This window comes from Dryobates pubescens, chromosome 28, assembly GCF_014839835.1.
Source record: "Dryobates pubescens isolate bDryPub1 chromosome 28, bDryPub1.pri, whole genome shotgun sequence".
Lineage (NCBI taxonomy): Eukaryota > Metazoa > Chordata > Aves > Piciformes > Picidae > Dryobates > Dryobates pubescens.
The window spans coordinates 7,542,735-7,562,993 of NC_071639.1; the positions used below are offsets into that span (position 1 = coordinate 7,542,735).

Here is a 20,259-nt window from a genome sequence, read left to right on the forward strand (position 1 = left end):
CCAGTCTTGTCTGTAGAGCACTAAGGCACCCATTCATGAACTTCTCAAAGAATAAATCCTCTGTTTGACTAATTGCAAATGAAAAGTGGAAACCCTGACATGCTATTGCAGTCAGAGTTTTCACTGCAGGCCACAGTGTTCTAAATAACCTAAACATCAGGAAAAAAACACCCTAGAAGTCCACAGAGCAATGCAATCCCCATGGAGAAATGAAACTTCAGATTCAGCACAAGCATTTTTCCCCTTACAACCCAGCACCTCTTGCTGGAATTTGTAATCCCCCACTGTAACCCCACAGCAACTGTTGTGACAGAATGAATAGTGCTTTCAAGCCATGTAATTTGGGCATCACAACAAAAATATCCACCAACAATAAAAAGAAATCAGATGAAAGGCCACCCTTTGAGCCCACAGTGAAGTACTTTCCCATCATAACAGCTGTGTGGTGATTAGGACTAAACACAGACAAACCCAGATTAAACCCTCACTTACCTGCCTTCAATCCACAGGTAACTTGAAAACATTTCAAGGCTGAACAGCTGATGGACAGAGGCTTACAGAATGCTTTCCTTACCTCAGAACACTGTCCTCAAACTACATTTTATCCAACCAGAGCTCAGGTTGCAGCCAGAAGAGAATCAAATCAAGGACATAAGGGCAATGGGCAGCAGCTGTGCCCCAGATTAATGGAAGACAAGCTAGGCAAGGTTCAGAGGCACAAGCTTATCCCATGGTGATTGTTGATTCCTCAAAGGCACATCATGTCTGTCCAAAACCAGCTTTTCTCTTCTGAGAGGTGTGCTGGGAACTTGGAAGTTGAAATCCTAGTTCTTGGTGGTGTTCACTACTGATCTTGGATGGCTTGCAAGTGTCTGGGTGTGAATGAAGACAGTCCATAAGCCAGTGAGTGTGACTGGTAGCAGTTAAGTTATTCCTTTTCCATCAAATCTCACACAGGCTGCTCTTACATTGCTTTACTACAAGATTTCAGGCCCTAGAGGATTGCTTTGTATGAATTAAAGAAGTGACTTTCTTTGGCTTAAGAGACCCTTAGAGCCCCAGACAACATCCACTTGTCTGATGCCAGCTGAATACACAACATGTTAGGGATGAAGAGTGAGGAATCTCTGCTGCTGGAGACACCTCTGCTAATTAATTTCCCTTCTCCTTATCTGCAGCAGAAGCAAAAAAGAAGTGGAATTGATCTCTAAAGTAGTGTACCCAAAGAACAACCTTTCAGGAGAAACTACTTTAATTAAATCAAGATGAGCAGCAGCATTTCCTCAGGACAAACTGCACAGCCAAGGCAAGGACCTGAGAGTTCACAGTAATTAAGAGCAGAGATGAGCAGCTCTGGTGGGAAGAGACTGAGCAAGGCTTGAGCCATGCTGTCACCCACCAAGTGATGTCAGAGACCAGCAGTTTAGTTTGGACAGAGAAGGCTGATCTGTACTTGAGAGGAAGGTTTGGGAGTCATTAGCATTCACCTGGCAGAGGTATATGAAGAAGTTTACCCATGGATAAGATGCAAAAGAGAGAAAGCAATCAAGGAATTAGATGCTTTGAGACTTACAGAAGAGTTGGAGGGGACAGAGTTAAGGGCATTGAGAAGATAAATTGTAATACAGAGAAGAGACAAACCAAAATGACAGATTTCTGGATCTCAGGGGAGCATGCAATTACCAAAGACACTTCCTGGATGATGTCTAGGTGATTGTCAGTTAAATGGGGAGAGAAGTTGCAGGGTCAGAGATGTGTTCACAAAGATCTTCCCAAGGGCTGGGTAGGAGCCATCCTGAAGCTTCTGCAACGTCTGTTAGCTGGGCAGAAGGCAAGGGGATTGGTGACTGCCCAGCCAGTGTTTGCACAGTGCTCTTCCAGAAAAGGTCAACATTTGCAGCTGTTTTCAAACAGCTTTCAGTAGGAGTTGTTCCATGTGTACAGATGCCCAAAGGCATCATCAGGGGATGGAGATGGGAGCCCATTTTAAGTAAAACATCAGGTGACAGCCCAAGAGAGGAATGCATTTCAAGAACAATCTGTCTGTGCATATTTGCAGCAGCTCTCTTTTCTGCTTAAAAGCAAGATCTCCCAGGCTGCTCCTCTTTTTAAATACCATGCACAGAACACCACATACTCATTGGAGAGACAGGAATCAGGGTGGAAAAGTCAGTTAAGAGCAATTCAGCACTTCTGGCGTTAGTGTGGAATACACAACAGCAAGGTTAAATTTGGACCATTTGGAAAAGGACAAATCCATGTCCAGGAATAACAAGACTGAGTGATTTTGTAAGTCTTAAAGTTCTCCTAAACAAAATACTTTCAAATGACCATCAGAAAGTACCTCATTTGGTTAAAGAATCTGTGGCAAATTCCAGGCACTCCTCCTGGAACACCTTTCCCAACTGCCATCAGCCTGTGCAAAGGACAGTCAGAAGACAGCCAGTGCCAGCTCTGTGAAATACAGCAAAACAAACGAGGGTGAGTTATTTCTGCTCTGCTCAGACTACCTCTTAGGCTGTCAGAGAGATGGCATCTCCCCAGAATACAAACAAACCTCCAACATAACAACATTCCCTTCTACATGTCTGTATGTTTTTAAAACTCAGTTTGGGGTGGGTAGTGGGGGTAAAAAAGCAACAAACAACACAACCCAAAGCAAGGCAAGAATACCTTGTCTGACCACAAGAATAAAGTCCCTTTCCCTCCTGTTGTTCTTGCCTGAGGACTTTTTTCTGCTCTCTTGAATATCTGGGAAGGCTTGCTGGTTGTTTTTGGCAGTGTTTTGTTTTAGATCTGCACACATCCAACACAAGCACTGCAAGGTGCAGCTCCTAAGGAGGAGCTGACTATAAACACAGCTCCTTTCTGTTTCCACTGTGATTTCAGAGGGAGGTTATAGGTAGTATGGAAATGGGATGGACACACACACATACCCCCAGGCAAAGCACTGCTGGGTGGGCAGGCAAGCAACACATGAAAGCTATTAAAAGTTGTTTGGAACAGGAGGGAAGTCCTGGTTTTCTAGTATTAGTAGGAGTCAACAGAAGTGACACTGCAGTGTGGAGGTGATCTGTTGTTTATAAGACCAAGGGAAATCACAGATGGCTGCCTGCAGCATGGGGCAGATGCAGCTCTGGCAGGGGATTTTGCAGTGTTTGGATAGCAGGTGGGGTGCTGCTCCCTTCTCCCACCCTTCTCTAGCCTTTTCACAGCAAGAGACCCTCTGTCTCTCTCTGCCTATAGGCAGCACTTTTTTCTCTTGCCCATGGCCACATCTTTACCATTCACGACTGCAGCCTTCTCCCTCACCAGTAAAGAGGGTTGTAGGAGTCTGGTCTGGTCCTCACCACCTTCTTGCTTGGAACACTTACTGTGTGAGCAAGGTACAGGATGAAATGTCACATGACTCAAAGTCTCTTGGGCTGCCAGAGCGGTTTTTGGTCACTTTTGTGTCTGCGTTTGCTTTAAGTCTTAGATGCTGACGTGGAAAAGGTTCCTTGGTGCCATGTGTGGGGGGAAAAAAAGCATGGCAAACTGACAAGGAAAAAGCACAGGTGAAAATGGGAATTCTGGGGTATTTTTTAATGAACATGCATCCTCTCCCTGATATTTCATGACTCACACAGAGCAAAATCCATCAGTATTCTCTTGTCATACTAAAATACCTGTGCTGTAGCTGGCAGTGATGTTTTCCCTTCCACAGCAGTGGAGACAAGCTGTTGCTAGTGCAGCTGCTGCAATTATTTTCTTTAGCTCAGCAGCTTACAACAATAATTCCAATTAAAGTAACCCTGTGGAAGGTGCCAGACTGCTGGTGGTGCCCTATGGCTAGCCACAAAATTTGAGCTGGATTAGTTGTAGCAGCACAAGATTTCTCATGCTGTTTGAGCATACATCCTTCCCTCCCACACCCAGAGGAAATAAAGAAGAGCTCAGCTGTGTGTCTCTCTCTCTCTCCATCCTCTCTCATGAATTGATGTCTGAGGTAGAAATGAAGATCTAGGTTTGGGAGTTGAGTATTCACTTTCCTTCTTCCAGCCTGTGATGACAAATGCCAGTTCAGCCACAGCTGGTGTTTGCACCAGACATGGCTTGATGAAGTCCTTTGCACCAGACATGGCTCAATGAAGTCCTTTGTACAAGGAGAAACAAAAGGTGTGAGCTATCTCTGTTATACCTTGGATAAACCCTGCCTGGTTTGAATTTCTTTAATGGAATCAGGCCTTTCCTTGATGCAACAACCAGCTGCAGACAGGCAGAAAGGCTGGAGAGGAAAAGAAGAGCTGCAGGAGAGAAGGCTCAGGATGAGCAAGCCAGTCTTTATGTATGTGAATGGACTGTCAGTAAACAACTTATCATAGAATCATAGAATCAATAAGGTGTCGTCACCATCCCTGGATGTGTTCAAGAGGGGTTTGGACACGGCACTTGGTGCCATGGTCTAGTACTGATGAGGTGTTGGGTGACAGGTTGGACTTGATGATCTCTGAGGTCTTTTCCAACCTTACTGATTCTATGATTCTATGAAATTCTGCTGAATGGAGGCTGAAGTGTGGAAGATCTGAGCTGCACCAGCTTTACATGAATGAAGTTGTCTGTTTGGTGGGTACTCTCTCTTAAATTATAGAGTGGGCTCACAGTGGCAGTATGGGGACCTAATGACTTGTGAAATCTGCTCTGGTGCTTGCATACGTGTGACCTCTTTAGCATCTGCAACTCTGTTTAATGCCAAGAACTGCATCAGCTAACTCAAGCCAAGGCTCACACAGAGGCTCATAATGAGACCTCTCAGATTATTGTCATGATTAGTCCATTCCCTTCCGCCCTCTCACTGAGGAATTCCATTTAGGCAAGCAGTCATTTTGAGACCATGCAAACTCTGATTGGTGGTTTGCTGTAGGCCTGGCAAAAAGCCAGGCTCCAGTGATGCTGGCTACTCCAGACAGCAGGCAGTTAAACACACATAACCTCACAGAACGCTGCTCCCTAGGCTCGCAGGTGTTTGGCACGAGTGACAATCCAGGCCTCCCAACCCTGACAGCCACTGCTCTGCATGCAGGGTTTCTAGCTCTGCACTCAAATCACTCAGCACACAGAATGGAACCATAGAATGCACGGGGTTCCAAGGAGCCTCTGGAAGTCATACAGAATTAACCAGGTTGGAAAAGACCTCAGAGATCACCAAGTCCAACCTATTGCCTAATACCTAACACCTCCTGACAACTAAACCACAGCTCCAAGTGCCACATCCAATCCCTTTTTGAACATCAAATCATCTAGGCCAACCCCCTTGCAGTAAGCAGGGACAGCCCCAACTAGATCATGTTGCTCAGAGCCCCAGCAAGCCTGACGTTGAATGGCTCCAGGGATGGGACCTCCACTACCTCCCTGGGCAACCTGTTCCATCACTCTCATAGTCAAGAACTTCTTCCTAATGTCCAATCTAAACCTACCCTTCTCTAGTTTGAAACCATTGCCCCTTGTCCTGTGGCTGCTTGCCTTTGTAAATAGTCCCTCCACAGCTTTCTTGTAGTCCCCCTCAGGTACTAGAAGGCAGCTATAAGGTCTCCCTGCAGCCTTTTCTCCTTCAGGCTGAATAACCCCAACTCTTTCAGCCCATCTTCATAGAGGTGCTCCAGCCCTCTGACCATTTTTGTGGCTCTTCTCTGGACCCTCTCCATCAGGTTCATGTTGTTCTTGCATTGAGGGCCCCAGAGACAGACACAGCACTCAGGTGAGGTCTCATCTCCCTCTGCTTTGGCAAGCCTTGAATGCCTAAAGTCCATGGTAAACACAATACTTTGCCCTTGACACCATGTGTATAATTCACATGGGGAGGAGGGGAAGATTTGGCAATTGTGTTAAAACTGGAAGAGTCCACTGCTATCAAGACTTGGGGAATGAAATGCAAGAGCTAGTATAAATAATGTATTTGGCAGAAAGGAATTAATAATGCATTATGATGATCAGGGTAGCAGTAGGCAACTGCCTGAGGGCACTGTATATAATAAGGAGTCACCAAAATGTCAGCTGCAGCTCAAGGTTATGAATTAGAATCCTAGTAGAATGAAATTTATAGATGCTACCCAGTCAGCTTCAGCCAGTCTCAATTTACAAATGTTTGTGTGGTTTATAGGGTTGACACTATCTGTGTTTTTAAGGAGCTTCTGCAGCATTAGGTTGTCCATAAAGGGGCGAATCCTGCCCTCCTGAATGCCAGAGGAAAGCCCTGCATTGTGCTGACTGGAAAATGGAACTTCCAGGAGAAGAAAAAAGATGCCCCAAACTACTAGCAAGTGTAAGCTTTTACAGCAGAAAGGACTCCAAAGTGCTGGCTTTTCACTTTCAGCCTCCAGATTTACTCTTTTCCCTCTGCTGGATTGCTGCACTGTAGCAGTGGCAGCAAGGGCTGCTCCTCACTGAGGGGAATGCCAGAGAGAGGCAGCACAGGGGTTCCTCCCTGCACCCAGCAGAACCACCTCATAGGACCCATGGTGTTTGCCAGGGCTGTGGAGGCAGCTCCATGCCATCCACCCAGTGATGTGGCCTGAAGAAATGTGGTGGGCATTTCACTGACCCTGAAATACCAACTGCAATGCAACTCACAGTGTCTGAGGGTTACAACTGGCTTTTTGTGGCCATTATATGAGGTTTTGTCTCCTGTTGGTGTCTCACAGCCAGTCTGCCACTAATCACCAATTAGTGATCCCATCCCTATGGAATTAATACCCTCCACATAGGAGGAATTTTCATGAACAAGCCCCACAGGGCATGACCCTGCATTTCAGACTGGAGGAGGAGGGCATGACCAATGCCCTTACCCCAAAGCCACCACCACTGCTGCATTGTTAGTGGCTGGTACCCACTTCACCATTGCTGTGGGAACCAGCCTAGGGCTGCACAAACACAGGCACTCCTTTGCCAATGCTTTTGGTCTTAAAATTGTGGGGCAGGCCTCACAAAACAGCTTGTATAACTCTCAAAAGCATTGCTTCCTTGTTTGTGTGCCACAGCACATCCCTCTTGGGCATTCAGCTTTGCATTTGTAATGTTTTGGAGAACCAGTTCTAAATAAACAAAACCAAAGGGAGACTTGGAAGTTTAAGCTGATTGAGTGTCCTTGTGTTGAAACATGTTTGATATAAGCACACCAAGATTCATTAATGTCTGTTTATGCTCTATTTTTAGAGCAATTCCATGCAATTACCATTCATGTGACTCAAGCACCCAGGCTGAGTTCTAGACAAGCAATAAAAAGAGACTTAAGTAATAACAGAGAGACTCTGGAGTAGATTTGGAGGAAAATACAAATCAAGTGTTAGAATGATAAAGCCATGAACACAAACTCAGTTTCTGGAGCTCTTGATAGCTTAGGAAGCGCTCACACTGGAGAATCAGCCCTAGATCAGCACACACAGCAGCACTGCTGGCTTTGTGAAGTCTGGGGCTCCACACAGCTGCGGCGCAGGGAGCGGCTGGAAATGAGCTCACCAGCCTCCATTCCCTTTTCTACTCTCAGCAATGAAGCACATGAGAAACACTGATGCTGTTTCCTGTGGAGACATCAAGCACAGAGGGATGCACAGGTGCGTATGCTGGAAAACACTCTCAGAGGTGAATGCATGTTCCAAAAACCCCTGGTCTCACACACAGCATCTTCCCTTCCTTCCCTTTAAATGAGCCAAGGTCTGTCTTTCTTTCACCAATTCTGCTCTTCCTGACACTCTTTTTTCCCCCTGATGTCTAATTTTTGTCTCCAGTCATTGTGTTCCTGTGATTCAGGACTTTGCTGGAAGGTGCTGCAGGGCAAAGCAGAGCAGCTGGGAGGGAGGACTGGGCAAAGCAGCTGCAGAGGCTCAGTAACCTCTGCTGAACAAATGCTGCACCACCACACACATGCCTTGCCCCACATTAATTCCAGATTGATTTATCACTTCTGGAAGGCAGTAGGGGAGGCCTTTTGTGTCCACATGAGGGCAATGACTATCAGGATACCTGAGCTAGTCACAGGGGAATGGTAGATAAAGACAGAGGGTGTCCAGAAGACCCCTTATCATAGAATCATAGAATCAATAACGTTGGAAAACACCTCAGAGACCATCAAGTCCAAGCTATCACCCAACACCTCATGACTAGCTAAACCATGGCTTCAAGTGCCACGTTCAATCCCTTTTTGAACACCTCCAGGGACAGTGACTCCACCACCTCCCTGGGCAGCACATTCCAATGGTAAATAACTCTCTATGTGACAAACTTCCTCCTCACCTCCACCCTAAATCTCCCCCTGCAGAGCTTGAGACTGTGTCCTCTTGTTCTGTTGGTAGTTGCCTGGGAAAAGAGACCAACCTCCACCTGTCTACAACCTCCCTTCAGGTAGTTGTAGAGAGCCTTCTGGAGCAGCACCTGGGGGCCAGACAAGACAGCTGAGAGTGCCTAATGGTACTTATGCTTGCACACCTTGAAAGGAGTTGTAGGTTAACCACCACACAGGGGAAACAAGTCCTCAGCACAGCAAAAACTTATGCCCTGGAGTCAGGATCCACACTTCAGAAAAATCATTATAGGATCATACAATCAATAAGACTGGAAAAGATCTCGAAGATCATCAAGTCCAACATATCACCCAACACCTCATCAGTACTAAACCATGGCACCAAGTGCCATGCCCATCCCCTTTTTGAACACCTCCAGGGATGCTGACTCCACCACCTCCCAGGCAGCACATTCCAATGGCTAACGACTCTATCTGGGATGAACTTTCTCCTCACCTCCAGCCTAAACTTCCCCTGGTGCAGCTTGAGACTGTGTCCTCTTGTTCTGGTGCTGGTGGCCTGGAAGAAGCGACCAATCCCCACCTGGCTACAACCTCCCTTCAGGTAGTTGTAGAGAGCAAGAAGGTCTCCCCTGAGCCTCCTCTTCTCCAGGCTAAGCAACCCCAGCTCCCTCAGCCTCTCCTCTCAGGGCTCTGCTCGAGACCTCTCCCCAGCCTCATTGCCCTTCTCTGGACACGTTCAAGAGTCTCGATATCTTTCTTAATTTGAGGGGCCCAGAACTGGACACAGGACTCAAGGAGTGGCCTAACCAGCGCTAAGGCAACAGAAAGGCAACAAGCAAGGAAACCACCAGCCCTGCTTTCATAAAGCATTTATTTTTTTTCTTTTTATTTGAAAACATTATACAGGCATTACATTGCCACAGCCAGTCCATATAGGTGCATGCAACTATCAAAATGGAGAAAGGTTTGTTCAGCTTTTCAATGCAGGACTTGGGAGGGGGGGTGGGGGTGGTTGGGATTTCGTTTGCTCGGTTTTTGGTTCGGGTTGGTATTTCCGTCTGCGGTGTCGAGATTAGTGTGCTTTACCATGGCATTTCACAATAAAATCCTACCCATGGGGTAAAATTTGTATTTGTAGCTAGCTGAGGAACAACCCTAAATGTTTGGCTTTGTTTTTCTTAAAAAAAAAAAAACAACAACAAAACAACAAACAAAAAGAAAAGGAAAAGAAAGGAAAGAAAACGATACTACACGCTTGTCAAAATGTTAATAGCACGAGTTAGCAATCTCTACACTATACATTGAAACTTCTTCTTCATGACACAGTGGTGCAAAACTCTCCCTTGCTTGGTCTATTGTTGGGTGCTCTGAAAGTTTACAGTTGGAACAAAAGAAAGACAAGGTTCTGTCTCCCAGTGAAGGTATTTTTATCCAGTAGCAGAAAAAATTACACCAGTCTTGCTGAGAGCCAGCAGGAAAACAAGAGCCGCGGTTTGTTCAGGCAAGGAGCTACACAGAGCTAGAGACGTCCTACACAACACGAAGAGTAGCTGCCAGTTAGATAGCTGAACATTTGCTGGTGCGTAGTGAGGTCTGCAGAAAACAAGCAGGTAGAAGCAATGTTTTCTTTTACTAGACCTCAGCTTTTGAGTCAACACAGTTGCTTGTAAAGCTATACTACTGCTCTCCTCTGAGGTCCACCCAGCGCTAGCACACTGGTGCTAATCCAACGCGAGACACGGACAGTGAAGCAGCCCCACTTTGCACATCGAACTCCTCCTGTGTGAGCAGCACAGGGGATGGTGGCTGGGCACAGGGTGCACATTCATAACTTATTTCAGAACAACAGAGCCTTTTAAAACAGCCTGTCAAGATTGCTTCAGATAGCACCTCTCAGCACTCCTGGATCACAAACCCTTGCAAGTAGAAACTCCCAGCCCAGTGACCTGGGCTCCTGCCCAGCTGTTTCTGAGAAAACTCTAACAAACATCTACAAGTTAGTGTCAGAAAAAATGAGCAGGGGGGGAAGAGGCAAAGGACTACAAACATTTGGCTTAAAAAATAAATACTAACAAGGAAATGAACCAAAACAGTTATGCAAAAGGAAGGGATTGTAAACATGAAACAAACACACGCACGCAATCCTCAAGGTTCTCAGACCAACACGGGGACTAATGTTCAGAGAAAGGTATTTAATTGGTATAAAAGGTAGCAAAAAAGACTGAGATGACAGGTGCCTGCCAGTGTGCCCCCAGGTACCTGAGGGAGCTGTGGTGGTTCTGATCAGAGCCTCTGCACCTGGGCAGCGTGGGAAACTCACCTCAAGCTGAAGCCCAGGGCTTGACCCGAGGATGTTTGGTGGTCCCTGTGCATGACAGCTTCACCTGACTATGTGCTGCCCCCCTGGACTTCCAGCCACAGACCTTACCCTGAAGTATCAGGTAATCTTTCTTTCAGGTTTTAATTGTATTTTTGTTGTTAATCCTGTAGGATTTAGACTTCCCTTGAAATCTCCAGAATGTGGACTCTCTTCCTCTGTGGGAATTACTTTTAAAAAGAAATCCTTTTCAGTTTAAGAGCAAAAGCTTGGAAAAGCAAGTGCTGAAAAAGACTAAACAAACAGAAGGCAGTGGGGGGGGGAAAACAAATCTTACATTTGTTAAGACTGTAAACCCAAGCCATCCTAAGCAGAGCTTTCGGGCTGGTTTTGGGCATGGTTTGGCTGTACTGCAGACCCTTCTCTCAGCTGCAGCAGGATTGTGGCAGACAGCCTAAGCACAGTGGGACAGAAATTGCCTCTCCTCCTCCTCCACAGCAAGAATAAGATACAACATACTTCTGCTGCTCAATAGCATTTTGGCATTTGCCACTTCATGTGTATTATGCATACATACTAACTCCAGCCTGCTTCAGGGAAGTCCTTTCTATATTCAAGCAGAACAGGACTCTGAAAGATGAATGTCACCTCAGCAGAAATTCATCCTGCTTGGTTGAACTCTGTGGCCTTTCTAATCTCAAGAGTACAGATTGATTTTCTTCCCCCCCCTCTTTTAAATAGAAGTAGGAAAGTTGATTCTTTTTTTTTCAAACATGAAGCCCTACATTTTTGCTGGAGACAGGTTTCTTCAGCAGAGTAACAAATCAAATTCATCTTCTATGCCCACAAGCAAAATATTCCTCAGGCCCTGCTGTAAACTCCATTTTCAAACCCAATGAATGTGTATGCACTTCTACAGCACTTCTGTGTTATTTCTTCAACTTCTTCCTTCTGAAGATCCTGAAGCATTTAAAAGTAACTTGGTCCCATAGCACCCCTGTGAGGTAGGTAAAATAACATTATTCCCACATATACAGATTGGGAAACTCAGCCACACAGAGGGGAAGTCATGCCCTAGGATCATGCAGAGATGTGGCAGATCTGTGAATCAAACCAGGCTCTCCTGAATCCCTCTCCTATCTCCTAAGCATAAGATCATTTCTTCTTCCTTAATTTGAAATTAAAGGCAGATGATGGGTGCTGAAATAATGATGTCCTTTTATTTGCCCTCAGAAGACCAAACATACAGGGAGAGATGATTTTTCATGGTGGTGACTAAGACTTTCCCTCCATCCTTACAAGGCTCCTGAAGCAGAAGTACAGCTATGGAGCACACACTTACTATTTCCCCATGTCCCCATGAATGTAGGAAAACTCTTGAGTTTCTTCTGCTAGTTTTGCAGTCAATGAAAACCAATAATTGGCTGCACCCTGGGGGGATGAGTGCCTTTGTGCTGCTGCAGCAACACCAGCAGATGGTCCGGTCTTTCTGCTCATGGATTCCTCACTTCATCTTCCTGATGGTTTTTCTTTACCATTTGAGGGTTTTGGGTGAAAAAGCCTGACACATTTCTAAATAGCTATTGTTAGAATAATGAACCACAGGAGACTAAGCAAACTGGAACAGCAGAAGGCGCCCTCCATGCACTGCGAGTGTCTAAAATAAGCGCCCTGATCCACACGATGTGTCACCTTACCAAGGAGAGGTACAATAGATAGGAAACTAGAAAATGAGGTGGGTTTCTTTTTTTTCTTTCTTTTTTTCCTCCCTCTTTTTTTTTTTTTTTTTTTTTTTTTTTTACAGATTAAAATTGAAAAAGTAAGAAACCTGTGTTAAGTCACAACTACAGAGGAGCTAACTCCCTGTCACCTGACGCAGAACCTCGGCCGCTAGGAAATCTGTCATGGATCATAGAGAGGTCAATGCTGGAGTACTTCACTCTTGCAAATATAGAAAGGCTAAAATGCTCACCTTATACCTATTCCTAGAATAGAGATGGATATTGTAAGTTGGCCCTTCTCTGGATTCATGGAACAGATTACCTAGGAAGGGCAACTAGACACAGCACAGGTGATTTCGTGGTCTTTCCCTCACCGAATCCAAGGCGCTAGCAAAAATGTGTCAGGGTGCTGCTGCCAAGAGTAACCCATCTCTTTTGTACAAACAAATCTTAGGGAGGCATAAACAGCGACTGTACAAGTGTATCTGCTGCATAAAGGTGTCTTCTCCACAACTGCTGTGGCCTAGGCACACTGTCACTCAGTGGATGCAAAAACACCCTTCTATGAATTTCCTTGTGTAACTTCAGCTTCTACACTGAGTTTCCTTGTGTAACTTCAGCTTCTACATTGAATTTCCTTGTGCAACTTCAGCTTCTACATTGAATCTCTTTCACAGGTAGTGTGACATTGATTCATGTGCAGCAGTGTGTGTTGCAAACACGCTGCCCATATCATAAACGAGGGACTGGCATCTCCTTGCAATGAACACCCTGGAACAATTCATTTGTATTTCTATCAGCTTTCCTTGTTTGCTACCTTGCAGCTCACCAGTGTAACTGCACCTGGTAAATACCTTTCTCTATGTACAATACAGAGATAATGGATAGACGAGCTCCACCGAATCATCAGCAGTTGATCGACAGCCCTGGGCTTAAGCAACTCTAACATGAGGCTCCTCTTCTGTCTCCTGCCCCAGGCTGGTATATGTTACTGAAGGCTCCAGCTGGCCAGTGGCTGGCAGGTCTACAACAGGTCCTGAAGGGTTTCGAAACTGCTTGTACACTCGAGGATCCTGGGCTACGTAGGTGGATGTGGAGGAGTAGAGCACCAGCCCAACGAGGATAGTGAAGAATGACAGCAAGTAAAGTCCTGAAAACTGAGCAGAAAGAAGAGTAGTTAGACACAGCACCAGTGATCCTGAGCTCATGAAGACCCACAGACAGGGGCAGGCACCGATGCTTGTTTTGATGTGCCTTGCACACAACAAATGATCTGTCACTGAGATCTCCAATTTTTATGGGAATGTTGCTTTGAAAGTTGATTTACTCCCATTAATTCCCCTATCTTCCATAGCCAACAGCTAACTGGTGCCTTCCAGTGGCCCAGGCATAGTAAGTGTTGATCAGGTGGCACTTGGGAAAGCTGGGTTCTCGTCAGAGATCCCAAGCTGCTTCTGAGTGACAGTTTCTCCAGCTCCAGTGCAGGGTAGTACCATCTACAGTTGTCTGACAGGTAGCAAACCAATCTGGAGTTAATTACTGCTAAACCACATGGCTGTGAAGCAAAACATGCTGTTGGTAATATAAAAATACCACCAAAGAAAGTTATCAGTACACATTTAAAACATATACACTAGAAAGCACATCTATTTTAATAAAGGCACTTCAAAAGCCCACCTGCAGCTTCTCTTGCTTGTAAACAGAAAACAGCTGCTAGAAGATTTAATATGCACTTGGACAGGATGAACTTCAGCTGGGGAATATGCTCTGGGTTGTCCTCAAGAGGTTTGAAAGTACATATGGAGGGCAGTTAACTGAAAGCTCAGGCACATACATTTTGGCACATGGCTCTGCTAGATCAAAGGTCAGCCTGAATTCTCTGGCACGTCCAGGTTCGATGTGCCTGGACTAAGCATCCAACAGAAAGAGCCTCTTTGGCAATATGTCAGCTCTTGCAGATAAAGAAAAACCCTTTAAGCCCATATGTCTCATCTCCCAGTCCTAGCCTACAAGTTATTTCTTCTTGCATGCAGGCTGGGGAAGTACACAGCACTACTCAGTGTGACACTAAAAAGCTCCTGCATTTTGCCCCTGGCAGGGGTCTGTACTGAAAGACCAATAACTTGCTGCAACCTGTTGCCATTAGTAGTTTGAAAACTAAAACCATAACCCTATGTTACACAAAGGTGTCTGCAACTCTCTTTTTAAATCCAGACTGATTGCCATGCTTTGATGGATGCCAAATCTGTTTCATGTGGAGCAGAACAGGATAAAGCAGAATAGAATAGAATAGAATAGAATAGAATAGAATAGAATAGAATAGAATAGAAGTAGAATAGAATAGAGTAGAATAGAATAGGAGTAGAGTAGAATAGAATAGAATAGAGTAGAGTAGAATAGAGTAGAATAGAATAGAAAGAATAAAATAGAATAGAATAGGAGTAGAGTAGAATAGAATAGAATAGAATAGAATAGAATAGAATAGAATAGAATAGAATAGAATAGAATAGAATAGAATAGAATTAACCAGGTTGGAAAAGACCTTTGAGATCATCCAGCCCAAGCTATCATCCAACACCATCTAATCAACTAAACCATGGCACCAAGCACCCCATCCAGTCTCCTCCTAAACACCTCCAGTGATGGTGACTCCACCACCTCTCTGGGCAGCACATCCCAATGGCCAGTCTCTCTTTCTGTGAAGAATTTCTTCCTAACATCCAGCCTAAACCTTCCCTGGTGCAGCTTGAGACTGTGTCCTCTTGTTCTGGTGCTGGTTGTCTGGGAGAAGAGACCAACCCCCACCTGGCTACAACCTCCCTTCAGGTAGTTGTAGACAGCATCTAAGAAGCAGCTTTTTGGCCATTCTGCTTTTGATAGCTAAAGAGATAATCCTCATGGTGAAAGCAAATGTTACTGAAGCTATCTTTGTAGCAATGTTAATCTGCTGTCACTTAAAAGACCCTCCAGAACCTGAGGATGTATTTGGCTTTTTTACAAACCCCAGAGTGTCTCTGAAAGCTTTGAGCATCTAACCCTCGGGGCTGTGTGGTTTTGTTTCCCACAGCCAGTGTGGATGGTGAAGAGGGAAAGCACCATAACAGGGAAAGCTGAAAGTGTGTCAGAAGGATTACGGGGTAGAAATAATTCTGCTTTTCATCAGCTGTTAATTGCCTTTCCCCAGGAATGTCACCAGGTCTTCACATGCCACCTGGCAAAATGATTTGGTGCAGTCATGCAGCTGTCCCATCACCCACAAAGACAGGGAGCTGTCTGCTGAAGGGTTCTCCGATGTGACCCAGATCTGAAAGGACTGTTAAGGCTTAGATCTCCCCCATGTGGCAATCAAACCCAACTCAATCGTTTCAAAGCATTTTCCAATTGATATTTTTCCTTATTTTCAGGTCAGTTTTGCTCTCAGCACTTTCCCCCCCTTTCTCTTTGCATGAGAATTTGGGTACCACTTGGCAGCAGTGGATCTGACTAAGCCGAAGCAGAACTCGGGAGCCAAGTGCAGCTAGTTTTCCAAGCCAGAAACTAGTTCCCTAGTTTCCCACTGTCCCTCCTTCCCACCTTATGCCTGAATTTCTCACCCTGGACAGCCAGCTGGCTTGCTCCACTGTATAACTGGAGTGCCAGGCAGATTTGTGGTTGTCTTGTGTCCTGCTGTGAGGAATCTGTGGGGCTTCCAGCAGCTAAATGTGCCCTTTTTCTTGCTATAGGAGCTGCTCAGCCAAACCAAATTTACTTTAATTTTAGTTCATGGCTCCAGCTCTACCATATCCTTCTTCTCCTGGTCACACCTCTCATTTCTCTCTCAGAGGCTTCCTGCCAGTGGGCTCATTCACTCAATAATATTCTCTCCATGACATTGTGGTCCCCAGTGGCAGCTCTCCAGCTTGGGAGAAAGAGTTTGGATGAAGCTGGGGGAAATCTAAACAAAGGCCTGTGACTCATTTGTCTTTGGTATCTATGCACAGCTAGTGCAGAGAGACCTGGATTCTGACAGTTCTATAGCAATTCTATCTTCACCTTCCTTAGAAACAAGTTAAGGTTCAGGCTGAATTGTTTTCTGCAGCACTGAAGCAGAAGGGTTATTAGTAAGGTTAATACAGGAATATATACTATAGGTACAGGAGAAATGTCTTTCTGTTGTCAATACCCTGGCAGGTTGACCCAAACCCCCTTGAAATCAAAGGGTATTTTCCCTGCATTCAAATGGCAGTGAATCCAGCACTGCAATGGGAGGATGAAGACTTAGTTCATCATACACAAAATGAGTTGGTTTCTGTACTGTGTTCCTCAGCCTCTAGCTGAAATCTTTGTATTTAATTAGAGACAGGATTTCCAGGCACACCTTATTGATACACCCACACAGAGGGTTTGGATTTGTTTTTTTTCTTATTCTTGACCTGCAAACCTCATCTGCTGATATTCACCATTAACAGTCAGGAAAAGAGACACATTCAAAAGCAGCAGAAAGAGCTGTGCCTAAGAAATGAGGTGAGAGAAGATAATTTTTCATTGCTACCCTCTACACACCTGCAGTACCAAAGTGCAGGCTCTCAAGAAGTGTCTAATTCTTCTCTTTGGCTAAAAAGCTACTTGAGAATGATGCTGTGCTTAAATTTTCTGACTTACCACTCATTTCCACATATCTCCTCCAAGAAAAGATACTTCAACAATATCTACATTTGTATGCCTCTCCAAACCCCACTTCCCTCCATGACAAACAAGACAACTCTAAGCTGTTCACAGAAGTTGTTTGGCCCAGATTAGGTGTTTCACACCCTAGAGTAAGCAACCAAAAACCTACTCCTGCTTCTAGATCATTACATAACTTTACTATAGGTTTTGTATCTACACATACAGGTACACACATATATAAGCTTGCTTATCATGCACTTCACTGAGGGACCAGATGACTCTATGATGAAATCGATCAACTGACATTTTGGAGTCCTGGGACTGATTTTCAGCCTTTGAATTTCGTCTGTGAATCACAAATGACTTTAGATGACCCTCAGTTTCTCACCCATTTCAAAGAGGCAGGAACACTTGGCTACTGGATAAAGATGAGTTTACAGGGAGGAGGGGAAGGGAAAGGGAAATGGCTGGAGAGCGACCAGGCAGAAAGGGACCTGGGGGAACTGGTCGATAGTAGGCTGAACAGGAGCCTGCAGTGTGCCCAGACGGCCAAGAAGGCCAATGGCATCCTGGCCTGCATCAAGAATAGTGTGGCCAGCAGGAGCAGGGAGGTCATTGTGCCCCTGTACACTGCACTGGTTAGGCCACACCTTGAGTGCTGTGTCCAGTTCTGGGCCCCTCAGAAAGATGTTGACTTGCTGGAATGTGTCAAGAGAAGGGCAACAAAGCTGGGGAGGGGTTTGGAGCACAGCCCTGTGAGGAGAGGCTGAGGGAGCTGGGGTTGCTTAGCCTGGAGAAGAGGAGGCTCAGGGCAGACCTTATTGCTGTCTACAACTACCTGAAGGGAGGTTGTAGCCAGGTGGGGTTGGTCTCTTCTCCCAGGCAACCAGTGACAGAACAAGAGGACACAGTCTCAAACTGCACCAGGGGAGGTTTAGGATGGATGTTAGGAAGAAATTCTTCACTGAGAGTGATTGGCCATTGGAATGGGTTGCTCAGGGAGGTGGTGGAGTCACCATCACTGGAGGTGTTTAGGAAGAGACTGGATGGGGTGCTTGGTGCCATGGTTTAGTTGATTAGATGGTGTTGGGTGATAGGTTGGACTTGATGATCTCAAAAGTCTTTTCCATTGTGGTTTATTTTATTCTATTCTAACCACCTGAGGAGAAGGCAGAGATCAGCTTTCTAGAGAAAAACTCATGTTTCATCACTGACATGAAAAATACCACTTACTGAGTAGCCAACTCCAAAAGTCAAATCAGCCCTATAGAGCTCTCCGTGGCTCTTCTGCACAAACACCTGGGTGTCTATAAATGATTTCCAAACCCAAACTACACAATATGGAACATATAATAACATTAATTGACATAAATAAACAATGGGGAAAAATATTAAAATCTTCTCTGGACATTATTTAGTACCTGGTGAGAACAGCTAGCACTGAACTCATTTTCACTGTATCAAAAGGGCATGTTAGGTGCCTGTCAATCTGAAGATAAACATACAAAGGTGAACTCAGACTGTAACAAGATAACATGTGTAACAGGATTTGCTCAGTCTATCAAAACCTGCACTGATCCTGAGTGAGTGGATTTCTGGTGTTTATCTGAGAGCCATTCCTTAGGGAGCCAGTACTTGAATGCATGAGTCCAGCCAGGCTTAGCAAGAGAGCTAATGGCATCTGATGGCTTAGCTGCATAAGCAGGGGTCTTGCTCCTTGCTCCACTATGTGCTGCTGCAGAACCTCACCAGAAAACCCTTGCCTGGAGAGAGCTGTTCCTCAGTACATACATCATGACTTTAGAAGGGGAAGCAGGAAGGGCAGGCATAGAAGAATCACTGTTATCACAGCTAGGAAACCCTGCACTGCCTGCCTGACTGCTGCAGAGGGAATTCACAGACCACTCATTCTATCACAGATGTCCACATCCACATTACCAGTGACACTAGGGCAAAACAATAGCCAAAGTGACAAAATGAGACCTGCAGAAAAGCATACACAAACAAACTCCATGATTTGCTAATTTTGGTGGTGGTTTTTTTCCCCCCAACTCAGATATCATCATAATGATTGTGACCATTATTGCAATGGTTATGAAAATGCAAATTCTCTTTCACTTGGTCCATTGAACTGGAAACAGTCTGCAGCAGCAGGCTATTGGAGCTGTGGTGCTCCAGTTCCATTTGTGTTTCACAACAGCTGAATCTCTTGGTAGGTAATATGAAGTGCAGCTCCCAGCCTATGGCAACCTGACTGTGCTTTTCAAATCTTTAAAAGGAATTCCTTATTGTCATGAAAATGTAGAATTGCCATGTTTGGACTACTCAGTGATGAAGAATGAAATGGACTAACTACCTTTCCCCATTCCCCTCCACAACTGACAACACTGAATGAAGAAATCAGATCTATTAATTGAAATTTACACCTTAGAGGGAAATAATCTCCTCTGAATTGTACTGATGAAGAGGGACAAAAGCACAGGCACCAGGTGGAATTCATTCAGGTCTGTATTTCTGTTGACACCCTCCATGCTCTCCAGGCAGCCAGCCCCCACCAGCATCTTATTGCAGCCAGTGGGTCTGTGCAGTCTGCTGAGCCTGTCTGTTTTCCAGACTAATTCAGTTTGTGGCACACACTGCACAGCCCATCAGAGCTAAGGCCAACAGGGTCCCTGCACCAACGTCTGTCTTTCCCCCCTGGGTAATTTCACACACCAGTACCTGAGTAGGCTAAGCAAGGGGAGCTAAACCCAAATTCCTCTCATTATCTTTTATACAGCAGACAGACATTTCCACTCAGTTTGATGAATTGATTGAGAGACTGAGAGTTTTTTTCACACTGCTTTCTATTCTCACTTCCACTACAGCAAATGAAGTTTGCTGCCACCAAGCTGAGGAGTTGTGCTGTGGGATGCACATGCTCCCCAGGCAGCAGCAGTGCTGGGAAGGGAGAGGGCTCTGAGAGCTACGAATTCACACAGTGCTTTCATTTGCATAGCTCAGCATTACAGACACATTGCTTTATTAATAGGAACAGGAGCCAGCATCCTAGTCGTAGCTCACAGTGCTCTTTGGAGACTCCCTTGGCTCAGCTCCATGAGGATCTGGCCAAATTTGTCTTAGGCTGGGGCTGTGACTCATTCAAACTATTGCTGACTATTTCTGTCCCAGCCTGCAAGGAAGATGCCCTTTTGGGATTCAGGGTCTGTCCTGCTCTTTATCGGGTGAATGATCTGCTGGTTCAGCCTCAGTGACTGCTGACTACCTTCAGGGGTGACAGATAAAGACCCAGCCTT

General features: G+C 45.3%; 1 protein-coding gene across 1 annotated transcript in view; it reads right to left on the minus strand.

The window, feature by feature from the left end:
* Positions 1-12,382: 12,382 nt before the first annotated feature.
* The window catches only part of SLC35F1 (solute carrier family 35 member F1), a 217,616-nt gene continuing 209,739 nt past the window's right edge, over positions 12,383-20,259 (minus strand). Inside the window, exon 8 of the mRNA XM_054174074.1 lies at positions 12,383-13,473. Coding sequence (XP_054030049.1) covers positions 13,249-13,473 — 225 coding nt within the window. The 3' untranslated portion in view covers positions 12,383-13,248. The remainder of the gene's footprint in view (positions 13,474-20,259) is intronic.